The sequence below is a fragment of the Ciconia boyciana genome, chromosome 3 (genome assembly GCF_034638445.1).
Source record: "Ciconia boyciana chromosome 3, ASM3463844v1, whole genome shotgun sequence".
Classification (NCBI taxonomy): Eukaryota; Metazoa; Chordata; class Aves; order Ciconiiformes; family Ciconiidae; genus Ciconia; species Ciconia boyciana.
This window is the reverse complement of record NC_132936.1, coordinates 109,472,689-109,497,151: the sequence shown is the minus strand read 5'-3', so window position 1 is coordinate 109,497,151 and position 24,463 is coordinate 109,472,689. Positions and strand designations below refer to the sequence as shown.

At 37.7% G+C, this 24,463-nt stretch overlaps 1 protein-coding gene across 8 annotated transcripts in view; it reads left to right on the top strand.

Annotated features, from left to right (window-relative positions):
* CDC42BPA (CDC42 binding protein kinase alpha) overlaps nt 1-24,463 on the top strand; it is a 192,976-nt gene that overhangs the window by 157,232 nt on the left and 11,281 nt on the right. For 7 of the 8 annotated variants that reach the window (XR_012041682.1, XM_072857060.1, XM_072857062.1 and 4 more), the window contains 13 exons: nt 333-452; nt 1,149-1,229; nt 3,378-3,483; nt 4,242-4,378; nt 5,042-5,181; nt 6,047-6,128; nt 7,314-7,530; nt 8,275-8,337; nt 9,274-9,867; nt 11,812-11,909; nt 13,601-13,685; nt 15,414-15,537; nt 16,830-16,947. Coding sequence is in view for 7 of the 8 variants with exons in the window: in XM_072857060.1 (XP_072713161.1) it covers nt 333-452; nt 1,149-1,229; nt 3,378-3,483; nt 4,242-4,378; nt 5,042-5,181; nt 6,047-6,128; nt 7,314-7,530; nt 8,275-8,337; nt 9,274-9,867; nt 11,812-11,909; nt 13,601-13,685; nt 15,414-15,537; nt 16,830-16,947 (1,965 nt within the window). In the remaining variant the exon portion in view is untranslated. Of the gene's footprint in view, nt 1-332; nt 453-1,148; nt 1,230-3,377; nt 3,484-4,241; nt 4,379-5,041; nt 5,182-6,046; nt 6,129-7,313; nt 7,531-8,274; nt 8,338-9,273; nt 9,868-11,811; nt 11,910-13,600; nt 13,686-15,413; nt 15,538-16,829; nt 16,948-21,073; nt 22,925-24,463 lie in introns of those variants that run through there. The other variant, XM_072857063.1, reaches the window with a different exon arrangement.

Here is a 24,463-nt window from a genome sequence, read left to right as displayed (position 1 = left end):
GACAAAACCCAGTAGTGTTTAGAAAATATTCACCCTTTAAAAATGCTGAATTACAAGTCTCTTTGTGTGTTTATCAGGCCACTGAACTAGCAGCTCTTATGCATGTGCTCCCCTCTCAGCAGAAGCCTTGGCGTGTTCATATTCAATAATTTTCATTGCATTTTTGTACTTTAATTAGGAAGTTGCTTAAAACTGAATTTTTATCCTCTCAGTTCTTTCTTAGGAATTCTATCGCTCCCATATCTTATTTTGGTAAGAGTTGAGAATTCTTTTTTTAATTATGTCTTTGATTTATTTTTTGGTTGTTTTGTTCTCTTGAATTGTTCTCCTAGATTGATTCAGTTGAGAATTTTACATTGTCTAATACTCCATCACGGGATGAGGATAGCAAGTCTCACCTCCATTCAAGATCAAGGTCTCCTTCTACAGCTAGTGAGATTGAACCAATCGAGGTACTTCTGTGTTGACAAATTTTTGTCTTTTTCTTACGAGTAGCAGTTTCACTTACATAACAGTTGCTATTGCAGATCCTGTTGTTTAGTGTGAAGCTCAGTTCTCTTCAGCGAGACTATTTAGGACCTTGTAATAGGCTTCTGCACTAGTGGTGAACTGTATTTTGGGGAATGTTGCATTTCCTTTCACATACGGTTAATTGATTGGGGATGGGAACCATGTTGAATCAATTATTAGATACAGTCTCTCTTCATAACATATCCTCAGTCATGAATATTTAAGAAATGTTAGCACAAAGTTAATGTTATGCTGTAGTTTATAGGAGCACGCTTTGGAGTCCTGCTGAAAGTCTTGTCAATATGAAATACTGGCCAGGCTCTGCAGCTATAATAATGTATCCCCTTTCCCTGTTAAAAAATTTAACTGTCTGATTATTTTACATTAGAAAAGATTCAATCAAATGTTTAAGATAATACAAAGTTATTTTTGACATTTAGGAGATGAATCTTACCCATCATTTTGCTGAGAAATAAGATTTGGTTTTCTGAGTCCTTTCCTGTGTTAATCAGTTTGGTTTCACTGCTTGTATGTTTGGGGATGGGGTGGGTGGGACATTGTAGTCTTTTTATTTTATTCAAGCTATCTTTGATAGTGTGTATTTGATGTCTTATTGATCCTTTGGGGACTATGTTCAGGTTACAGATCATCCTCCCCGTTCAATTCACACACCAACCATGAGGACAGCATATATTGGATCAGGACTCTCTGCACCAAAGGTAATCAGTCAAGTGTTCACACTTTATATATAGTAAAGGGCAAAATATCACTCCTGGGCAACAGCTTCAGGAGAACTGTTTATCACAGTAATCTTACTAGAACTGCCTAGAAGGGTTGTTTATATGCAAGCCGGTTGCTTTCTAAAATTTAAACCCCCTCATTCTTACATTATGTGGTGTGACAAGTTGTACTAGGCATTCCACTGTAGCAGCACACAGGCATTTGACTATAGGAAAAACAGTAGTTTGGACATTAGAAAGAGGTAAATGAACGAGAACGTGAAGAAAGGAAAAGAGACTTTCTAGAAAGAGAGTGTTTTCCAGCATGTGTCTGACCAACCCGCCTCTGTCCTCTGCATACAATAAAACTGATGTCACTGTGGGCCAGTCTCAGATTAGCACATCTGTGTGCTAATTGGATGCTTATTTTTGAGAAAAGGCAAAGAGTAAGCCTAAAATGAAACCACAGATTTGCATTTTTTATAAGGAATGTAGAGTGAGCACTACAGCCAGCAATGCAGCACTGGTCTGGGAGAAGGGATTCCAGTTTTTCTGTCTTCTGGCTTTTTACTTGCATAAATACTGATTTTACATCAGTTGTTGAAATTATTTTGCTGTTGGCCAAATAAGCCAGTCAGTGTATGCTAATTCACAGTGAATTGTGTATATTCAAGCAAATGAGGCATAAGATACAAGCTATTAAAGGAAAAATTTTCTCATAAAAGTTTCAGAAGTGCCTTAATGGCTTAGGAATCTTCTGTATATTTTTAAAAAAGAGAGTTTTTCTGCAACGAATCAATGAAGTAAGTCTTTCTAATAGATCTGTTTCTCTGCTTTGATAAATTGCAAAATAGCAAAAGACTTCATTTGTGTAAAGGAAAGCTAAAAAGTTTGAGCAGACTGTTCTGTTGGCAACATCTTAGTAGATCAATTAAAATACTTTAAGTGCACTTGGAATCATGTGAAACTGGTTTTACTGTGCACATCATTTCATTTTTGTGAATATTTTGCTCAGTAAGTAATGATTGGCTTTCTAATTTATTGTGTTCCCTAAAAAACCTTTTTACTTTATGGTTGCATCAGTTTTTAAAGCTAAGTATTGTTTCCCTGCAAGTTTCAAAACAAGACATCCATCTGTAGACAGAAAGCTTCCATTGTAACAGTAAAACTGTCATTAAATATGGATGAAGTTTGAGCCTTTAGCTGTGATATCTTATGCTGTGAAAAACAGGAAAGTGAGTAAAATTTTATTATACCTACTCATTAAAGTAGTCTGCAAAGTTGTCTTATTTCAGATCATGTACATTATCCAGGTTGTTTGGATAGCCTTTGCATTCACCCTGTGCTGTATCCTTTCTCCACCTACCAGTTGTTACTTCACTGGGAGTTTTTTTAGAAGAGCAAAGCAGCTTCCTGCATTTTATAGAAGAAGAATATGAAGAAGAGTTTTTTATGAATCATACTACCACATTACATAGTCATTTAGCCTTGGTATCATAGCATCAGCACTGCCATCCTTGAGGGGAGAGAGAGAATTAAAACACTTACTCATGTAGTCTGTGTTCCCAAGAACTAACAAGAAGAGAAGCCCTTTCAAAATCGACTTCATCTATACTCTTGCTTTTAAATTGGGTGTTCTGAAGTTGCCTATGCCTGACACCATAAAACTGAACTCTGTCATGCTTTCTGGCATAAAAACTAGAATTTTGAAAAAGTCTGATATTTTTCTTTGAACTAAGGCAGCACTCCTTACAGACGAGCATTGAATTTGCAGCTTAGAAAATACTGTGGTGGGTTGACCGTGGCTGGCCATCAGGTGCCCACCAAGCACATGCATACACACGTCCAACTTCTAGAGTGGAATGGAATAATTTTGGCAACTTTCCTATCCGCAGTGGAAGCAACCTCGTATTCTGAGGCAAGGTCTAGTTTCCATGGTTTTGTTTACAGAAGATGGTTTAAATTATCAATAACGAGCATTGATAAGAAATTTTTTTCAGCCCATGTGTTAAGAGCTCAGATCTCATTTCAGCAAACACAAATCGGCTACCTTTTTAAATGCACCTATCCACTCTTATGTCTGTGAAAAAAATAACTCCTTTTCAGAAGTGTTACAGGTATTAACATCCTTGTCTGCTTGTTTCACAGCCTAAAGCCCACCAGTTTGTAGTGAAATCGTTTAACACACCAACAAAATGCAATCAGTGCACTTCTCTGATGGTTGGTTTAATACGACAGGGCTGTACTTGTGAAGGTAAGCGCTTGTGAAAGTAGGAAGTGTGAACTGAAGTTCTTATAGATGCAAATTGCACAGTAAATGTTGTGGTGTGATAATGCAGGAGTCTTCTGTTTATATTTTGAATAATAGAATATATTCTCGTGCTTCGGTCTTTCAACAGTAGAAGCCAAACACTTTGAACATCTTATGTAACAGATTACCTAGTTATCTGGAGACATACTTATTCCAGCTGGTGGTAGAAGAGCTTAGTTTACTTAAAATAGCAATAAGGGGTCACAGTCAGTGGTCAAGTATGCTGACAGCAGCTTTGCTTTCTGACTCAGGACAAAATGTAAGACAGCTTTGCCATTCAGTACCAATCTTGCTTCTTACCAGGACTAACTTATTCTACGTTTGTACATACAGAGAATGACACTCATCATTTAGAGGAGCTTCCAGCTTTTTGTTTACTAGTAGAGTTGGGCCTAGAGGAAATCATAGAGATTATCTCAGTATGAACTTCTGATTAGGCTCGCTCTTACCTGGATGAAACCAGACGCTATATCCATACACCTCTGAAAATTAGAAAATCAGAATTTAGAGCAGATAAAAGCATGAACTGCTGCTGTGCGCAGACTTATGTTTCTGTCTCGGTGTAGCAAAGTTCAGTGAAACTATTCAGTTCTTGGTCAAAAAAAGAGGATTCCTTTATAAATGTCATCATCATTATCATAGCTTTTGCATTGCACAAGAAATAACCATCAAATCTTTTTGTTTCTTCTCCTCCTCACAAGTATGTGGATTCTCTTGCCACGTGACCTGTGCAGACAAGGCTCCTGCAGTATGTCCAATCCCTCCTGAACAGACTAAGGGACCTTTGGGAATAGATCCGCAGAAAGGCATAGGAACAGCCTATGAAGGACATGTCCGAGTAAGTATCAGGTAGCTGCATTTGGGGCACTTATATTAAATTTGTTGTTTTCTGGCGTTGGAATTAAACTGTAATTGGGGTGTCAGGGGAGATAGATTCAATTATATCTTACACTAACAGTTTGGAAGCTTAAAACTAAATTTTCACAAAGCAACTCCTAGCATTTTCAACAGTAATTCTCTCTCCATCTCTGTTGCCCTTTGTGCTTTGAGTTGGTCTTGAATAGTCCATCTCTAGAGATCAGATCATTTTCCAGGGCCTGTAAGTTTTTGAGTCTTTATGTTGATGCTAGTACTGTTTAGGGTCATTAATTTGGATACTTATACATAAATACTAAAAAAATTACTTGACATGGTTTTGGCCATATTCCTGTTGACCAACTAGAGATGGGTTTCTTTCTCTGTATTTGTTAATATAGCTTTGAATGAGTTTGTGAAATAAGAAGAAAGAATCTGTGCTGCTATGAATTTTTTAAATAATATATTGTGGTGTCTGTGTGGCTGTGTTTGCTCTTACTGCAGCTGTGCTATTGCTTATGTTGCTTAACGTTATCACTGAATAAAAGCTTGCCAGCCTAGACGAGATAATTGATTTTTGTGCCGTCTGTTTGATTTTTGATTGCATGCAAACTTAGAGAGTTAATCAGAATTTATTTTGCTAAAGGTACCAAAACCAGCTGGAGTAAAGAAAGGTTGGCAGAGAGCACTAGCAGTGATCTGTGATTTTAAACTCTTCCTATATGATGTAGCAGAAGGAAAAGCATCCCAGCCCAGCGTGATAGTGAGTCAGGTCATAGATATGAGGTAAGCTGTTTGGTGCTGAGTGGGAGCTTTTCAGAGGCACTGGGAGGTTTTTTTCTGCTTTTCCTTTTTGTGAAATCAATAAGCAAGCTCCAGAGCTTATATGAAAACTGTAATCCATGTTGAGAGCCTCTAATTTTCTGGGGAAAAAGCGGTATTTGCAGTTAGCCTGAACGCCAGTTGTGTGTTCATATGTGGCAATTTAAGCTTCCATTACTACATCATGTGCCAAAATGCATCTGTTCATCTGTGTAGAAGATCTGGAATGAACAACGAAGAAAAAGACACTCTTTCGGGGTTGAACAGAGTTTTGAAAGACAGATAAAACTTTGTTATAGGATAAAACTAATACAATTTTTGATTCAGAAGGGCTAAATAGTTTGTTCCCACTGACTTCGGTATTACTGAAATACTACCAACTTCACTGAAGGTTGAGAAGATTTAACATACCAACTAAGTAAAGCTCATCTGTGAACTAGGTTAGTTTATCCAGGAAGTCTCAAACAGCTGTAACCTATAGCTTCTAGTAAGTTTAGATTTTTATGAAAGAGTTGGAGAGATGTTCTTGGTCCAGGCTTATTTTTTAAGATTGATTTTTTTTTTTAACATGTTTTACCTTAAAGAGAAAAAAGCAGATGCTCTGAATAGATTTATCTCCATTTACCATGAATTAATTATGTAACTGCATTTGTGAGTTTCCTCTGCAGATAAAGAGGAAAGGATAATTTTAAAAATTATATTTCAGTGCTGCCTTGTCATGTCCTTCACAAAACAAAGCTATTGGTACTATGGAAATATAAGTAAAAAACAAACACACAGGTTTTACGCTCTTTAATTCTTTTCCAATTATCTTTGTGGTCTCCATAAGGGATGAAGAATTCTCAGTGAGTTCTGTCTTGGCCTCAGATGTCATCCATGCGAATCGAAAAGATATCCCCTGTATCTTTAGGGTAAGTATTACGTCTTGAACCTAGTAACCCAGAAGTACAGGGTTTCACAGTGTGATGTATGGTGTGCATTCACTGACAGCTTGCTAGTGTTTTATTTCCTTTGCAAGTTCTGGCCGTGTGGTATCCATGGCAGCAGCGGCAGTGCATAAGGATCTGTACATATATCATTTTTGTGGTAAAAATGGCACTGGTACATTTAGACAAGCTCTCATCTCCCCTTTATGTGGTTTTTATTTTTTTTTAACCGTCACAATATTATGTACTTTTCTCAATCTCTCCTGTTAGTCATTTGGAATTCTTCGGTTCTTCATGACCTTCTACATTTTCATTTCCTAAAGTTGCCTTCTGCTTCTCAGTTTAATTTGTTGTGTTATTCCCAAAGCCTTTATTTTATATATTTTCTGTGTATGTATGCATTGGATCTCTGAAAACTCCCATTCATTAGGTAGTCAGTATAGAAATCTAGTGTAAAATCCTCATCAAAATTTATTTCTGTTATCTGGTATCAGGATTTTGCCATCATTGGCTTTTTCTAATATTCTTCTTATTTTTACTAGATAATTCTACTGAAGCTTTGACCTCAAGGAAATATGTTTGGTGTCTTATTAATTCCCGTATCGTTTCTTTACTATACCATTGTATTTCACTCCTCGTTTTTCCGGCTTGCAGACTGTTCATCACTCTGCATGCTGAGAAGAGATAAACCTCCAAAAGGAGTTTTCATTTTTATCTATAATAGCTGTACCAAATACACAAAAAGGATCATAGATCATTATATCATAAAGAGCATTCCTATCGCATTAAATTATTAATGAAAACTATTGGTCTTACAAAGTATTCTGTATTTTTTTTAAGAAATGCTTTTCATTATAAAATTGCTGTGAGAAACAGATGACTACCTTGTTTAGGGCAGACACTTCTGAATTATAGAATAAATACAGATGCATTTAGAATAAAGTCAAAGTTTTCTCAGTTCTTTGCTGAGTTATTCACATCTACCGGTTTTTCTGCTGTGGGTTCTTGTGTTTTCCACTAAGAGTGTTTTCCACTAACTAAGGCTAAATTTTTGCATTTTTAGTTCAGACAGCTAATTAAAAGGGCACTTATAGGCATCCCTTGTAAAAATGATCATGATGAATTTTTTTATCGCTTATGACTTAAAATATATATTTTAAAATTTTCCAGGTCACAGCCTCCCAGCTCTCTGCATCCAGTAATAAGTGTTCAATCCTGATTCTAGCAGACGGTGAGAATGAAAAAAGCAAGTGGGTAGGAGTGCTGAATGAATTGCATAGGATCTTGAAAAAAAACAAACTCAAAGACCGCTCAGTCTATGTTCCCAAAGAAGCTTATGACAGCACCTTACCCCTCATCAAAACAACACAGTCAGCAGCCATCATAGGTATGAAATGAATAAGAGAAAGCTCTAAGAAAAATGGGTATGCTAAAAGCATGCTTTTTTGCAAAAACATGTTAAATGGCATTATCTACTGGATAGAGTAGATAATGTAGTGGTTTTATCCCATACGGAAATGCGTATGGGTTTGAGAGAAGTGCCATTTACTACTCAGTACTTTTGTCAGATCTTTAAGAATATTCCCCCTATTCACACATATTCATACTTATGAATAATTTTGACTGAGAATTGGACGTTACTCTTTTGTTATTCTGTAAACATAATTCCTTAACTGGGCAGAATTAGCACTATAGAATAGACGTAAATCACTGACTTCACAAAATCTGCCTGTGGCACCAGAGAGAAAACTTAAAAGCAGAGATTAATTTAGTCATTTTAAATGCTACTGCATAAAATATGTTAAACTCCAATTATTTAAATTATTATTGAAATAACGATAATATTATATTTAAAAGTCGGTAGTACACTTAAGTGCTCTGAATGGTTTGTTAAAAATGATGTTTCTTGCTGTTACTTCTACTAACAGGAGAAACAGGATAAGACTTATTATTTCAGAAATTTGAAAGATTGGGAGGTTACCAATGTTTTTTTGTACATGAATGTGTTAGGTTTGGCTATATATTTGTTATTTCATAATATTAAAAAACTGTCTCTGTTAATCAGAATTATTACTATGGTTGAAGAAGTATTTCCAAAGAAAAATAACCTTTTTTTTTCTTAATATCATAGACCATGAAAGAATAGCTCTGGGGAATGAAGAAGGGTTATTTGTTGTGCATGTCACCAAAGACGGTAAGAGATTAGGAACTGGTAATAATTTCCCTAATATTAAATAATCAGAAAGTGACTTTGTAACCTTTATTCTCTTTCAATATCCTCTGGTTTCATTTTTCTCGATTTACTACATTATCAGCTGGACAACCCCATGTGAGAGCTGATAATCAAGAAGGTGTTCTGTGTGCTTTCTGTTTTGGGTATCCTTTCCAGTAACAAAGATCAGCATCTGGAATGTAGTTGAAGGTTGTCTTCCCTTGTTTGAAGCAGGCTTACTACTGAATTCAGGACAGGTTGCTCAGGACTTTGTCCAGTCGGGTCTTGGAAATCCCCAAGGGTGGAGGTTCCACAATCTCTCTGGGCTGCCTGCTGCAAATTATTCTCACAGTGAAACATTTTTGTTGTATATCCAGTAGGAACCGCCCTCATTTCAATTTGTGACTATTGTCTCCTCTCCTCCTGCTGTGCACCTCAGTAAGGAGCCTGGCTTGATCGTTTCTGTAACCTCTTCCTTGGTATTGGAAATGAAAACTGATATTCAGTATTGTGAAGAGATGTAATGGCAGATGCCCAAGCTAATTCAACAAGCAACATGTTTAACTGTATGTTTCAGTTCTTCGATGGTTTTCCTTTATTCAGTAGTTTTGTGGCTATAAACTGTTTTTGAAATGAATACTGAAATAATACAGCAGTTGTTATTGCATTGGATCTACTCATCCCTTTTTCTGATGAGGAAGAGCCAAAGGTCTATCCAGCATTGCCACATCTGGTATTATTAAAATACAAGTTTTGATTCTGTACTTTTTAATAATGCAGGGAAGCAATAAAGGAGATTTCTTGGGTTTCCTTCATAGTTTATCTTTACAAATACATGTGTTATAATCAATTCACACTTCAACATTATTTACTTGGATTTGGGGTTTTTTGTTTTGTTTCTTTTTTTTTTTTTTTTAGAGATTATCCGTGTTGGTGACAATAAGAAGGTTCATCAGATTGAGCTTATCCCAAATGAACAGCTCATTGCAGTAATCTCAGGACGAAACCGTCACGTGCGGCTTTTCCCTATGGCTGCCCTGGATGGAAGGGAGACTGAGTTTTATAAGCTGGCAGAGACAAAAGGCTGTCAGTCAGTAGTTTCTGGACATGTGCGCCATGGAGCTCTTACATGCCTGTGTGTAGCTATGAAAAGGCAGGTCCTCTGTTATGAACTAAATCAGAGTAAGACACGTCACAAAAAGATCAAGGAGATCCAAGTCCAGGGGAATGTCCAGTGGATGTCAGTCTTCAGTGACCGTCTTTGCGTGGGCTACCAGTCAGGTTTCTTAAAATATCCCCTTCACGGAGAAGGCAGCCCATACAGTCTGCTCCATCCAGATGACCACACACTATCATTTATCTCACAGCAGCCAACTGATGCCATCTGTGCAGTCGAAATCTCAACTAAAGAATACCTGCTGTGTTTTAGCAGCGTAGGGGTTTATGTTGACTGCCAGGGCCGAAGATCTCGACAACAAGAATTGATGTGGCCCGCAACTCCATCTTCTTGCTGTAAGTTGCTGTGTGTGTCAGTGTACTTGCTATTATACATTGAAGTGATCGCTGTTTGTATTAATATCCACAGGAAGTGTAGTTCAGGGATAATTACCTGACAGGTAGATGAATGCTCTTAGCTTCTGTCAGCATTTTTGATCTAGTCAGAGGGTTTAATCCTGATCTCATTTATGCTAGTTTTAACAACTCTGTCACTGGCCTATACTGCTGTAGCACAAAAGAATCAAGGGTCAGGATTTCTAACTCTGATGTCCAATTTCTAAACACATGGCCTGATCTCTAAAACAGCTGGAAGCCTCAGGTCCTACAGAGGCTAATGGAATCTTTATGTATTCACTGCCACTGATACTGGACTGTTGTTACTTAGTCTTAAAATTTGATTGTACTTTGGCTCAGCATTGTGATTCAAGCTTTCTTGATGTTCAGAGTCATCAGGATCTGGTAGTTTGACTTGTTTTTCTCTAATGGTGTTTATTCCTACTTAATGGTGTTTTTTCTTTTCTTTCCTTACTCTTTCATTCTCTCTTCTTCAGCAGTTTTTGTTGACACTTTTCTCATTCATCTCCTCTCTTTGTTTTTTAAAGAAATCAGTTTTTAAGTTTTTCCCCCTCTGTCTCCTTCTTAACTTCCAAAATACAATGTATGGCAGGCAGCATAGAAAATGTATTTCACAACCTTAAGGGAAGAAGACTGTCATTTTTCAAGATTTCAGTTTCCAGCAAGAACTGTGTTAAACATTTATTGCATATTTTTTTCAAAGCTAGGGCTTTATCTTTGTGACAGTTTGAGGAAAAAAAAAACCCTGCGATGCCCATCTTTTTAATGTCCTTCTGAATGCGGATAGAGATTAGCCAAATTTGTCCTCAGAGTATCTGTGAATGAGGCCAGTCTTACGTTGATTTTTAAAATAGTCTGCCCTCTTACCTCACTATGACAGCAGTACAGTCACACTGCAGAGGAGAGGAATGTTTCACTTTGAGTGAAGCCTCTTCTGAATGTGGAGGGAGCAACTTTTACAGGCTGTGTGTCACTTCTGGTTTTCAAGCAAGAGTGTGATTATTACAATGGACTCAGAGAACAAATGAATCAAAACATTTTGTGATAGATTGAAAAACAGGTATTTTCACATGTAGTTCATCTATACCGGTCATTGATATTTGTGAAAGTTTTTTGATTGCCTTAAATGAAGTGACTTGATGTTATTCCAATTCAGAATGGAGGTATATTTTATAGCAAAAACTGTTACATTTAAACATGAATTGGATGCTCTTGTTAGTCTTGGCAGTCCATGGCAGTCTTGTTGCCAACATGGAAATACTGAATTCTCCTTTAGAAGTGGTCCCAGTGGAACAAATTTCATCCTGGGGAAATGTGCCAGATGAGTAGCACAAGAATTCTCTACAATCCTGAAAATAAGAAAAGAGATTTAAAGCTAGAAGGAAACATAAAGATTTTTATGACTGTGTAATGGTGCTTAGTTCCAACTGATGTTCATTTAGTACCTCGTCCAAAGACTAAGAGCTCAGTTCATTCAAATAACAATTATTAAATAACAACAATTTATTTTCCTACCACATCATTTACAAAATACGAGCTCTTAAAAATAGGGCTTTTAGAAGAAAAGAACTTTGAACCACATCACTGTTTGGCAGAGTAAACTGTAATTCCTTGTAGTTCAAAAAGTAGTTTGGTTCTGCAAAGTTAAAAGAAAAGTCATGGAGGTTTTAGGGTTTTTGGTGGTGGTTTGCCTTCAAAATAAATTTCTTGGTGATTTTTGAGTTAAAACACATTTTGCAAAGATTGTTGTTGGATTGTGGGGTGGTGGGGGTTTTTTTGTAATAAATATGGTTAAACCATAAGAAATTACATATTTTGAGCCCTGTCTATGACATGACGTGTCATAGCCCTGACATGACACTATACCTAATCCTTACCTCTCAGGTTACAATGCACCATACCTCTCTGTGTACAGTGAAAATGCAATTGATATCTTCGATGTGAACTCCATGGAGTGGATTCAGACTATTCCTCTCAAAAAGGTAACTTGCTGTTTCAATATCAGTTAAAGAATATGTCTAGACTCAATATTGCTTTGCTACAGTCATACCGGGTTTTTTAAGCACATTAGAAACCATCATTAAAACCGCTTGTTTAAAAATAATTGAACTAAAGGAAGAGCTACTGCAAAGAAACCAGTGCTTTTTGTTTGCAGTAGAAGATATGAAATGTGTTTTGCATGTGGTTTCAGTGTTTTAGATGAATGGTGAATCTGGAGCATATGAGTATGTTAGACTTACTGATAGTTGGTATTAATTTCTTGGTATTAATCGCATATGGCTTCATTGGGACTGACTGCATCCATGTTATTGCCAGAAGATGGTGAATGTTAAACAGGTGGATAATTAAAGAGGTCTTCAGAAATCTCTCTGTCTGCTGCTTGAGAACATTGTAGACAGATAAGGTTAGAACATTTTGGTTCAACCAGTACAAATATTAAAACACCAGGATGATGTCAGGTTTGGATCACTTATCAAAAGGAAGACGTTTTTGAAAACTGACACTTCCTTGGTATTTAGGAGGTGTTTGCTCAGCTGTATTTGGAAAGAAAAAAGAAAAGTGTTTCTCTTTCCCATAGTTTAGACTGACTTCAACTTTGTATTAGTATCAACATAATTCCTTTAACTGGAATTCCAATGACATAGAACTACAAGAAATTGTCCTTTTGGTCTTGTGTTAGTCATTCAGTCTCTCTGCATATCAATTTCCCACATGGCAGATGCAGACCAGGATATTAGGGCAATGCTGTAAGGATAAATAATGCAAAGATCAAGGTGCTCAGCTATTAACCGTCTTAAGGAGAGAAGAATCTGGCCTTTTAGAGAAAATTTCCTCTGCTCTTTCTGATGTCCAAACTTTGAGTTATTAAGCAGTTGGAGCATTTTTTTTCTTACACAGCAGAATGTGATTTAGTACTTTGATTAATATTTGGCTCAAGACTGCCCATTTAATGAATTAAGCTACTTTCAACAAACAAGAATTGCTACATCTAGGAGACTCAAAAATGGCAATTTATTATGAAGAGTTTGTTTCTAACACAATTTGCAGACTCAGAAAGTGGAATGCTTCTTTCATTTTGAAGTTGGAAATCACAAATGCCAGTAGGTTTTAGCAGTCTGTATATACTCTTATCAAGTTGCAAAGTGTAATTGTGACATGATGCTAAACAGAATAAAAGCACACCTTATTGCTTTGTGCATCTAATAGACAAAATTGAATTGTTATATGTAGATTTCTTTGTTATATGTAGAACATATGCTATGTCTTATATGTAGACTTCTAACAGAACTATTTATTTAAATGCTGGGAGGAATGGTGTTAAGTCTGTGTCTTTAAGTGGAATTTTAGGCAACTCCCTCTGTATTCGTTCTCCAAACAGAAGTTTAAAATCTAAAATTTTTTTTAACTCTGCTTTGTGGTGTTAATGACTCACAATTGTTATTCTTGAGAGCAGGCACGTGTGACTGGAGATAGGAGACACCGCTCCCTCCAGCCTGCAGTTCTTCTGTGGAGCAGGCTTTGCTCTGGCCAGTTACACTGTTCTGCTCCCTGGTTGGCTTTATAACAGTGCTCCTTTTATAGAGTTTATAATGCACCTTGGAGCTTTCAGAATAAGATGCACTATATAAATGCAAGTTATTACTATTATAAGGACTGATTTTCCTTGTTTCAGGTACGACCCTTGAATACAGAAGGATCGCTAAACCTTTTAGGCCTGGAGACAGTTAGATTAATATATTTCAAAAACAAAATGGCAGGTAAGTAAAGAGAAGCCAATTTTCATCATGCAAATTTTTCTTTAGAAAGAGCATTTTTCTGTGGCCTGGATCTGTGCATGGTAGAAAGTGGTCTCTCAAATGTATGTGTGCTTGTTAATTTGGGAGAAAGCCAAAGCTTATAGATTTCACAGTGATGGCAATGATGTCTGCTACGCAGCTACTCTGAACTTTTTTTTTCCCTTTTGAATATTCAATAGAGACTTGAATGAAGACTGGAAATAGAAAATAGAGTGACTAGACGCTCCCTCTAAATCTGGGATCACCTGCCAGAACGCTATCTAAAAATGCCTGCACAATTAAAGACTTTAATAGTGATCTTGGCAGTACTACATTAATATTATGCTTAACCTAAACAAACCTTTCCCAAGGATCAGAAAGTAATATAATATTATGTATTAATAACTTGTTATTAGGGCCACATATGATTGTGTGCCAGAGTTTGAGCTTCAGGATTCTATTTTTGTTATGAGTCTTTTTGACCTTTTTTTTCTTTTTAGACCCCATTTCATAAGCATGCTCCTGAGTAATTTCCTTAACTTTTTGTTTAGCTTCTTAGATGGAGAGGGGATATGCTTTGTTTTAACAATCAAAAGCTATAGTTTTTTTAACAACTATTCTGAAAGTAGTGAAAATAAACACTCTAGAAACATATACTGCTGTTGGCAGTGTTTCAGTGTTTATTTAAATTGCTAGCAAATTAGTACAAAAGGAATGACAATGGTAGAGAGGAGCAATATGGTGGAAGGTATGTATAAAGAATTTTCAAGTCTAATAAAGATTGAACATTAAAAGTAGAGCAGAAGAGAAAAAAAACGGGAGAGCATAGGATCAGAAGTGAGTAAGGCTGATGCTTTGCTCCTGTACACTTCTCACTGTCTTTCAGAAAAGGTTGCCAAACAGTAAAGTATCCTCCAGGTTTATCTCTTTAAAAGTCTGCAAGTTGTTTTCCTGAAGCTACTTACCTAGTAGATCCCACACTTAATGAAATCTCCAGTTGATCTTAAGGAAAGAAGAGATTTCAGTTCCATACAAAAACTGTTTTGGCAGTGAGTAGTGGGTGTTGGGTACGTTCAAGCTTATTAAGTGTAACTTTAGTCTCCATATGGATAAAACAAGAGAGAGCAGTTGCAGCGTTCATTCGAAGTAACGCTCCTATTGTATGATTATCACTGCTATACGTTTCATGTCTTTATTAAAGACGCTTTGGCCAGAGGTACACATGTGGAAATAATCTTCCGTTTTCCCACAGTTGCACCAAAATACATCAGTGTTCAAACATTTCAAAAGGAGTAGTGTCTCTGGAGCAGGGAATGGATCAAAAAGAATCTTGCATTGAGTTTCCAGATGACTGGCAGAACAAGACTGTTCTAGTGATTTTCAGTGAGAACTGCCGAAGAAAGTTTGAGATAGAGGACTTGAGATCCTTTCCTGCCCACCTAAATGTTTTGTTTGAAAGAGTTAATCAGTGGTATTTTGAGAACACAGTTGTTGCAGCTTGTGTGTGAAGAAGGGTTAAGTCTGTTGCTATATAACGAGTAGATAGTGACCAAGAAAACCCATAAACCAAGGAGCATTTGTTCAGGTTTGATGGGAAATGGGTGGTGTCCAACAATAGCAAGAGCAGAGGGAGAAAATGTCTTTGAATTCAAATTCCATGAATACTTAATGAAGCGGCCCACTGGATCATCATATTTATATTGATTTCAGAGGGCGATGAACTGGTAGTTCCTGAGACATCAGATAACAGCCGCAAGCAAATGGTTCGAAACATCAACAACAAGCGCCGCTATTCATTCAGAGTACCAGAGGAGGAGAGGATGCAGCAGAGGAGGTCGGTATTCAACATGTACTTGTCTTCTGTACATGCCTGTAGGCCCTGAAGGACAGTGAGTGATGCCAATGTAGTGCTTCATTTGTTGCTTTCTGGAGTGCCCCTTCAGATGTTTCTGTCTCTTCACTACTGTGTTAATCCTCAATGTTTAATTTGTGTTCATACCAGTTTGGATATGGATATGCGCTGGATACACAAGTATTGATTAGTTCAAATTAATTATGTGAAACAGCTGTAATTTGGAATGCATGTCTCCACATACTGTACATAGGTGTGCACATATACTGTATATATAAAGATCTGTAATAAACACTTTGCAAAAGGAGATTACATTGCTAACTATGCATATGGATTAATTACTTTCAGACTTTGGTTCTGCTTTTCTTTCTGAAGGCAATTCTACTCTCAGCAGTGTTCCAAGGCATCTGCTTTTTTGATTTATAGGTTTAACTACATAAACATTCTATTAATCTCAGAAAACGCACCTCTTCAGAGGACATAGGACTTCAGGATGTGTTTTTAATAGAAGTCTTTAACAGGGCACAAATACTTTCCTAAATGGCAATAAAAATAGATCTGCACTACTCACAGTGTTCACAGAGGATGTTACTGACCATTTACTATCACTCACTAAAGATGACCTGCTACCGTGCTAAGCTACGCTCCAAGAACTGCATATTTCAGTTTTCTAACTTCCAACGTCTTCCACCGATGGTTGGCTCCCAGCTTTCCTTTCTCTTTGGCTCTAAGAAAAGTAACAGCTGTGTACAGTGGAGATAAAATTCCAGTTCTTGTCCTTGTGTTTTCTGAGCTGATCATGGTTTGGTCTTTTAAAATTTTATTTATTCTGAGTTCTGAAATGCATCCTTGCCATTTCGAAGAGCTTTTAATTCTGGCCACAGACTGAGAAAGGTACTGCAGTATTATTTTAATTCTATTTTCATATTTTGTACTTCATTTTCATCTCCACTTTGTAATATATCACAAATGAGTTCTGCTTTTACTCATCTTACAGCGCTTTTTATCAGCTCATAGTGCTTGTATATTCTTTGAACGTTAGTAACTACTGGACATGGGCTGTTAGGCTGCAAACAGCATTCTTTTCTTCTGGCCCCTTGCCCTCTCTTCAAGCTGGAAGCTTGTCCATGCCAGTGCTGATAGCAAGGGTTTATCACTGTTAAGATAGTTAAATAGTTAATTTCCATTGAAAAGTAGCCGATAATCAAAGCTGTTTTATGAATGTCCATCCTCGCCTCGAACGAAATATCTAAACAAAGTATTTTCTCTTCCAGGGAGATGCTACGCGATCCGGAAATGAGAAATAAATTAATTTCTAACCCAACTAATTTTAACCACATAGCACATATGGGTCCAGGAGATGGTATACAGATTCTCAAAGACCTTCCAATGGTAAGTACAAAAGTACATGTGAGAGTGACTGACTGCAACAGAGGCTGCAAATAAGTGAGAGAAAGACAAGTACAATTTTAAATGTATAATACAAGTGTTGATGGATTTCATATCAGGAGCAGTATAACTAGGGAAATGGAGCTGAACATGCTCTGCTGTATGTGATAAAATTTAAACAAAGAGGATGACACTTAAGCATTGAGGGGAGGAGGAGGAGGAGTGGCTAATAATGCCTCCTGGGTTTTAAGGCAGGTTGGCCTCTCAGTGTTGATGATAATTTTTATGACCCATATGAAGGGACAAAATTAAGAGGATTTGGGCCTGTGTTCTTCATGGGAATGGAAAGAGAAATTCCTTTCTCTGTGAACTATAGTTCGATTCCTTTCTTCTCTTCCCATCTTTAGCTCCAACTTAGCCTATCTCTTTACAGCCTCTTTTTCTCAGACAGCGGAACTGTAGCAGTTTAACAGTGTGTAGTGCCCAAATTTCTTTTCATGCCAGAGATGCTATTTTTCGTTTTCTCTCCAAATTAACTAGTCTCAGTGAAACAAAACTTCTTGCATAAAAACTAACCTTTTAAGTCGAAAAATTGAAAAAGAAAACATGTAACAGCACACACACATGTTCATTTCCACAAAACCTTATGTAGGAAATACTCACCTGGAAGCTACTGAAATTTTTCATGAGCTAAAGACCAATTAATATTATGTTCACAGGAGAGTATAATACTGCTTGCTTCAAGCTACCTTGAGCATCTTTTGTGAGGTTCTGTATTGTTTTCTAAACTTGTCCATGATGACACAGATGTGATTCAGAAGATGCTAATTAGCACTGTAAGAAGAATCAGATGATATGATATCAAACAGACGATATGAGTACCACCATAAGACATAGGCATTAGTACAGAAGTGCTGTCTAAAATGATCATCGTTATTACTTGGAGTTTGCGCAGAAGGCAGGAAGTAGATGCTGAAATTGGGATTTTCAAATGCTGAAAAGCCCAAAGGAAACTACAGTAAGACTGGAAAACAAAGTGTGCCATGCAGTTGCACTAGTTTAGGAGCTTAGGAGCATAACCTCTGGTCTCCAGATACTTGTTTTACCTCACTTTTGCAGCAAATGGTACTTTTATGTTGCACTTTACTGTGAAGTCTGCACATTGTACATGAGCCCTTCTGGCACTGTGTTTTCCTTAGATGAGCATATGCAAGGAAAGGAAAGGATTTACTTTAAATCTCATACTAGAGACACTGAGAAACCTCTCAATAACAAATATATTCAGTGCAACTGAGTAAAAAACAATCTTGTGTGTGTGCATGTTTATAAATGAATAAATGACGAAGGAGCTGCTTCTAGAAAACACATGACAAATCCAAGGGAAGTTGGCAGGTAGTGTTTATCTTACCTGGATGTGAGTATACATATGCCTAATGTGAAACAAAGAATGATAATTTGCTTCAGGGCAGGATGTAGATCAGAACCTTTTTTCACTTTTCCATTTCTGGCGGGTTCTTTAAAATATTTCTGGCTCAAGGTAGGGCAAAAGATATCCCGTTTCACACCATCAGTAGTTGAAAGTTCATGGGAATCAAAAGCTGCAAGGACTCTTAATCAAGCCCCAAATCTGGCAAGTGTAAAATGAGGAATGATTTTATCTATAGAAGGGGATTTTCTAGATTTACATGGATTAATATTTCTTCAGCTATGTCATCTCTAAATGGCTTTTAGCTTTAAATTCATTCTAATTACACAAGCCATGTATTAGCTCAAAGGTCATATTTGAAGTTAGGACTGGTACTTTGCTTCTTACCAATCAATATGATGTTTTGAAAGAAATTCGTGAGTCACTTTCCACACTTAAAAGTGATGGGAAGACATTAGAAAATGTGTACAATATAGAATTGCTTTCTGCACTTGTTCCACTGCTGCAGCTTCTTTTTAAAGGTACTATTAAAAATTCCTTTTTGCAAGTAGGTATCAACCTTAATGCTGGGAGATGTCACTGCAGAATAAAGCAAATTTGACGTGTATTTTTCCAGCAGCTCCTTGCAATATCATATTGTATTTGTATTTCTGACTTAATGGGTACAGAATTGTGCCAGTCACGGGACTTGGAAGTGTGTGAGTTTGAAAGTGTAACTTGAGGTTAGGAAATAAATGTTCTGTCAAGAGCTACTTCAGGCAGCTTTTTCTTTACCGACAGCTTCCTGTAAGGTATTTGGCTGGACTAAGTTATTTGAGAAAACGTTTTCAGTTAGTCTGTTCCAAACTACCTGCTTTGTTTCTCAGGCACAAAAATAGAAGAAAAGGAGTTGTGCGTGCATATGATGTCATGTATTGAGTCTAATGTTTTATTTGAAAGATAAATTTAGAATTAAAAGAGAGGATGGAAATAGAGGACATTTCCTGGAGAATCAGTACACAAGGTAAAGAATACTCATCCAACCCTGTGTACCGTTCATCTTTATGGTGGTTTCTTTACAAGGACATAGAATTATTTCACTAGATTCATACCTTGTTCCAAGAAGGTGAATAGCTATTTTTTTGGTGCTTCTTAGCATGTCTGATGTTTTTGCAGCTGGAGCATCATCTTTGTATTTTTAAATAGATTAGTATGTTTCCGAAGAAAAAGTATTTCTTTTTAAAGAACTATGGGAAAGATTGCAGCATTTTACTTGGCGAATGTCTGTTTCTGTTTATGAAAGTGGATGATAAAATACATTTTTGCATTTAAAGAGGGCTACCACTAGGGGGAACAAGTAGTGCAAGGCTAATAGTTTTCTCAAATTCTCTTCATCCAACTATTTTAGGTGATACAGCTTCTTTTTTTATGAGGTACTGGAATGCAGAAAGTGTATGAAGGAATGGAGTAGGACTTTTTATTTGCAGTTTCTTCCGACTTATTTGAGCAATTTCAAATTTGGCTGGATCTACTGATACAAATTTGTTCATCCAGCATGAGCTTTCACTGAAGTCAGTATAGTGCTATGTAGGCAGAAGGGTCCTTAGTAATAAATAGGTTTAATGGAGAAGAGACATTTTAATCTCTGTGTTAGGTGAGGTTGTCACGAACTAAATAGCCAGCTCAGCCTAGCTTTTATCTAGCATCCATGGATGAACTTTATAAAGCAAATGACAATTTTTTAATATATGTATGTATTTATATTTATTTATGAATATATACCTATTCACTTTATATACACAATGTGAATCCAATCAAAACTTACCTCTGCAGTCCCACTAACCTGCCTCTGCTGCCTTTTTCAGGGGAAATGCCAAAAATTGAACGAAGCACAGAATTAGGACTGGTAGCGATGGCTGTTGCATGGCTGGGCTGCAGTATGTCAGTGGGCAGGAGGGGACGTACACTTGTGCTGCCTTCACCCGTGGCGTAACTGCCTGGTGGATGCAGAGCCAACGGGAGCTTGCTTGCTCTCTGCCCACTACTGTTCTTAATGATGTATTTTAAAAGACCACCTTTAGAGAGTTTAATTTGTGTTGTAAATGTACAAAATGAAAATTGGATAAATGGAATGTTTTAAACTCTGTCAGGCTATTTGATATGTTGTATCAGCTGCCTACATATGTGCAACATACCCGTCTGCATGTGATTGCCCTTGCTGATGCAGCCACACAAGGGGAAAAGATGCTTTCTCTGTGTGTTGTTTCCAAGCTCTTGGTATGCAAGAGGCATGTGACATGGAAGAGTGAGATATGTTTATGGCAAGTTGCAGTCTATTGGCCTAGTCCCACGTTGTTCTCTCCATGAACAGACACCCTTGACTTCAGTATAGCCCTATGTTTGGGCAGAAACAAAAATGCCCAAGGCTCAGAGTGAGATCAGATTTAAGAGAGAAAATATTAGGTTATCAAGCAATTGTAAATTTGCATCCTTCTTTTCTTTATGGCGAGCAGTTACTCAGGGCTTTGACAAGCAAGTTTGTGGGCTACAACGCAACAGAAACCAGAAGTTCTTGTTTGCTATTAACAGAGCCATAATCAGTACATATTTGTATTTTATTGATGTGGATACTAGATCTGGGTCATTGTCTTGTTTTGTACAATTTAGAATCGTTCCTGTTAGTATATCCCCAAACTTATTTGTTTACATGTTTTTCTTCCCTAGCAGCCTGTCACCAATTAACTGGCCGTACAGTCTGGCCTCCCTTCTGCCCTCTTGTCCCTTGAAGCCACTTTATCGTGGATGCTCCTTTGTAGTGAAGATCTGAAATCTGGAACTGCACTTACTGCAGCACAGACCACCTCTCTGTGTACATCAGATGTACAGGATTGATTTTGCTTTCATATTCTGCATGCCTAAGTATTTTACATTCAAAAGCTAGTCTTGACTGCCATTATATTTGAACATTATGCTTCAGTTTGACCTCATTATACATGAGCCATTATACTTCCATTCTAGATGATGTGTGAAGCTTTGCTTGTTTCAAATGAGAAACTTCTAGAGTAAATGAATACTTACCCATATTTGGTATTCTTTAAAGAAAGTGGGAGCCCCATGCGTGCATCTAATGGTGGAGTCCATGGAGAAAGTTCCGTGGGGATCATTTTAAAAACGTTGCCATATCGTGGCTTTCTCACATTCATGAATGCTGGCTAAATATTTTCATGGTCTGCAGCTGGCCTACCCTCTGCTTTTTAGCTTGTGATTTTAGACACTCCCTTTTCTTCCTTATTGGCTTTTAGGAACGTAGCTGGCTTTGCTGCCAGTTCTCTGTTGTGAGCGGATAACTCAGCAAAGTCTGCTTTCCTGGACCATTCTTGGAATGGTGGCTTCTTGTGCTGGTATTTAGATGCTGCTAAACTTACTAATAACAATTTAATGTATATTATGTCTTATATGCCATAATGTGGTAATTGATGTTTTGGTTAACATGCAAAGCCTCATAATAACTGTGTGTTTAAAAAAAAAAAAAGTTGGATTTTACCAGCTGAAATGAAGAGAACAGTAACAATAATGTTTGATAATATGTATTGGGATGTGACTTAATGTTCTTCCAGACTTTAATACGTTCCACATACAAAAAGTAGTGCCTTAGGTTTAGCAGAGGGGTAAGCTGTATTTTTACCATATTTTATTTTTTTAAGTCCTAACATTTCTAATGTTACTCAGATCTGTTTGTTTTAAGGTGATGAAATCAGTTGGACAAGGGGAAGAGAAAATTAGAAGTTAGAAATTACAAAAGGCTTTTTGATGTGCTGGTGGCCATTGGGCAAACCATCCCCTTGCAGGCTGACCTGCGGAACATGTACAGATGGCACAGGGAGGGAGACCAAGCTTTGAAACGCTCTTCCATTAAATCTGGATTTAGATGACTTTAAATTACAAGAGCATTTGTGTCAGCACATTCTGTAGAGATGAATTAGAAATTGTTTCTGTTTAATTTACAGGATTATTTCTCCCCTCTCTTTCTTTACGTCACACTTTGGGAGCACATTGCTCAGTTGGCCTAATAAAAATATTTGAATTTCCCAATACTTTTGCACCTTATCTGCTAAGGGGCTAGTCTTCTGCAGCGTGGAGACGGCAGCGCAAAGTCTCTTCCTCACTAAAGCGCTGTGAGGATTAAGTCAGTGTGCAGAAAGACGTAGGCCTTGTCGTCTGTCTACAGCAGGGTAAATTGTCCCAGTTGTCTGACACTAACTAGGTCACCTTCCCACCCGACCTGCGTCCCTATCCTGTCGAAACCCTGTTCCCTCCCGTTAGAAATACTCTGTGTTTGTTGTACGGGTGATACTTCATTTTAATGGAATCGCTAAAGTGCATGAATAACAGAAGGAAATCTCTTACGATCTTTAAGTGCTGTGTATTCTCATCTTTTCTTCTCCCCACACCATCTCACCTGTGTTCACCTTCCTTTGTTTGTGTTATGTCTATTTTAGATTGTAAGCTCCTCAAGGCAGGGAACTGATGCTTCTCAACTGTCTGTAAAGCACCTTTTACAACTGTGGTGCTCTTTGAAATATCAAATAATAATAAATATTAGATTCCATTCCCAATGAGTTAAAAGTTTTATTTGTTTTTAATGTTTTAGCAACAGCAAGGGCGGCAGGCCCGTTTGACACCGTGTAAGGAAGGTGCTCAGAGGACTGGGGGTGACAATGTAAGCACCTGTGTGGTGATGGGCGAGCAGGGTTGCTGTCTGGCTGTCCTTCAGTGTTTGACTGCTCTTGCGGACCGCTGTTGCCGATGTAACCTGTACAACCATCCTTCATTGCTTTCTCTCTCTGTTGTCTTTGATAGCAGCGTTCCCCTTATCAATTCCCTCATCATCACTCCCGTCTGATCTCCTCTCCGAGCAACTTTGAGCACATCTACCACATGACTGTTAATTCAGCTGAAAAATTCCTCTCTTACGATTCCATAAACCCTGCATTTTCCCCGCCTCCACGCTCTGTCCTCGCTCCTCCAGACTTTATGACTCTGAGGGTATGAACGGCTGAGTCAGGTGTTCACTCTACTAACACTGTGTGGTTTTCCTTTTGCCTGGCTATTAACATGGGAGAAAAACCCTTGTAAGTGGTTTCCTTCATCCCTTAACTTTCTTCTGTCCCACCTGACTTATTTTCTGCTATCAGCTGTGGTCTTTCCACAGCTCTGACATGCTAAGAAACAGATACTTCATGGCTTTAAAAAAAAAAAAAGTGTATAACAACTGGGCTGAACGTTTTGCTATGAGAATAGCATTTTTAATCACCAGGAAGGATGTGGGAGTTTTGAATGAGAAGTTCTCTGTTCCACGGTGTTCATCCTCCAGCAGAAGGTGGCAGGATGCTGTGTATCAGGTTGCATTAGGAGAAGGTTCTGGATCTGTCTGTGTTGGACCAAACTTTCAAAGTGTTTGTTTATGATGAAATAATGTGGAGTGCAAGAATTTTTGCACAGTCCTGTACATAGATTGAGAGAGACAGGCACAGGTTGTGCCTCAGACAGTTTCTAGGTTAAGTAAGTGAAGTTAGAACATGTACAACCAAGATAAAAAACTAAAGATAATGGCAACTTGCTGATGTAGATCCTCTTAATCCTGGTAGTTTTAAGCAGAGGCTGAGGTAAGATACCGTTCTGTAGATATCCTTCCAGTTGGAATGTAAATTGAGGGGATGGAAGTGGTCTTTTCATTTTTCTTGTATGGTGCATCCTGGTCTGACTATGTGGGGGTTGCTAGGTCCTATAGAAACACAAGCCATACTAAAACGGGCACAGAAGTACATGCTGTGCATTGTAATTGTGTACCTGCTGTGGCCTGCTTGGGTCAGGTTTGCAGACAAATGGGGAATAATCTGTGAGGTAGATGTATGTGATGGTGGTTGGTTGCTCGGGGTTTGTTTGGGTCTGAGCCGTGCCCACTGCTGTAATGGAAACACTGCTGTTGGTTTCTGTGGCCTGTGGACACCCTTCAGACGCGCATGGCAAACCTTCACCGCCAGACTGCTTTGAGTGCCTTTTGGTTGCTGTTCTAGATCCCTATCACTGGGAAGGTTTTTGGATACATACCTC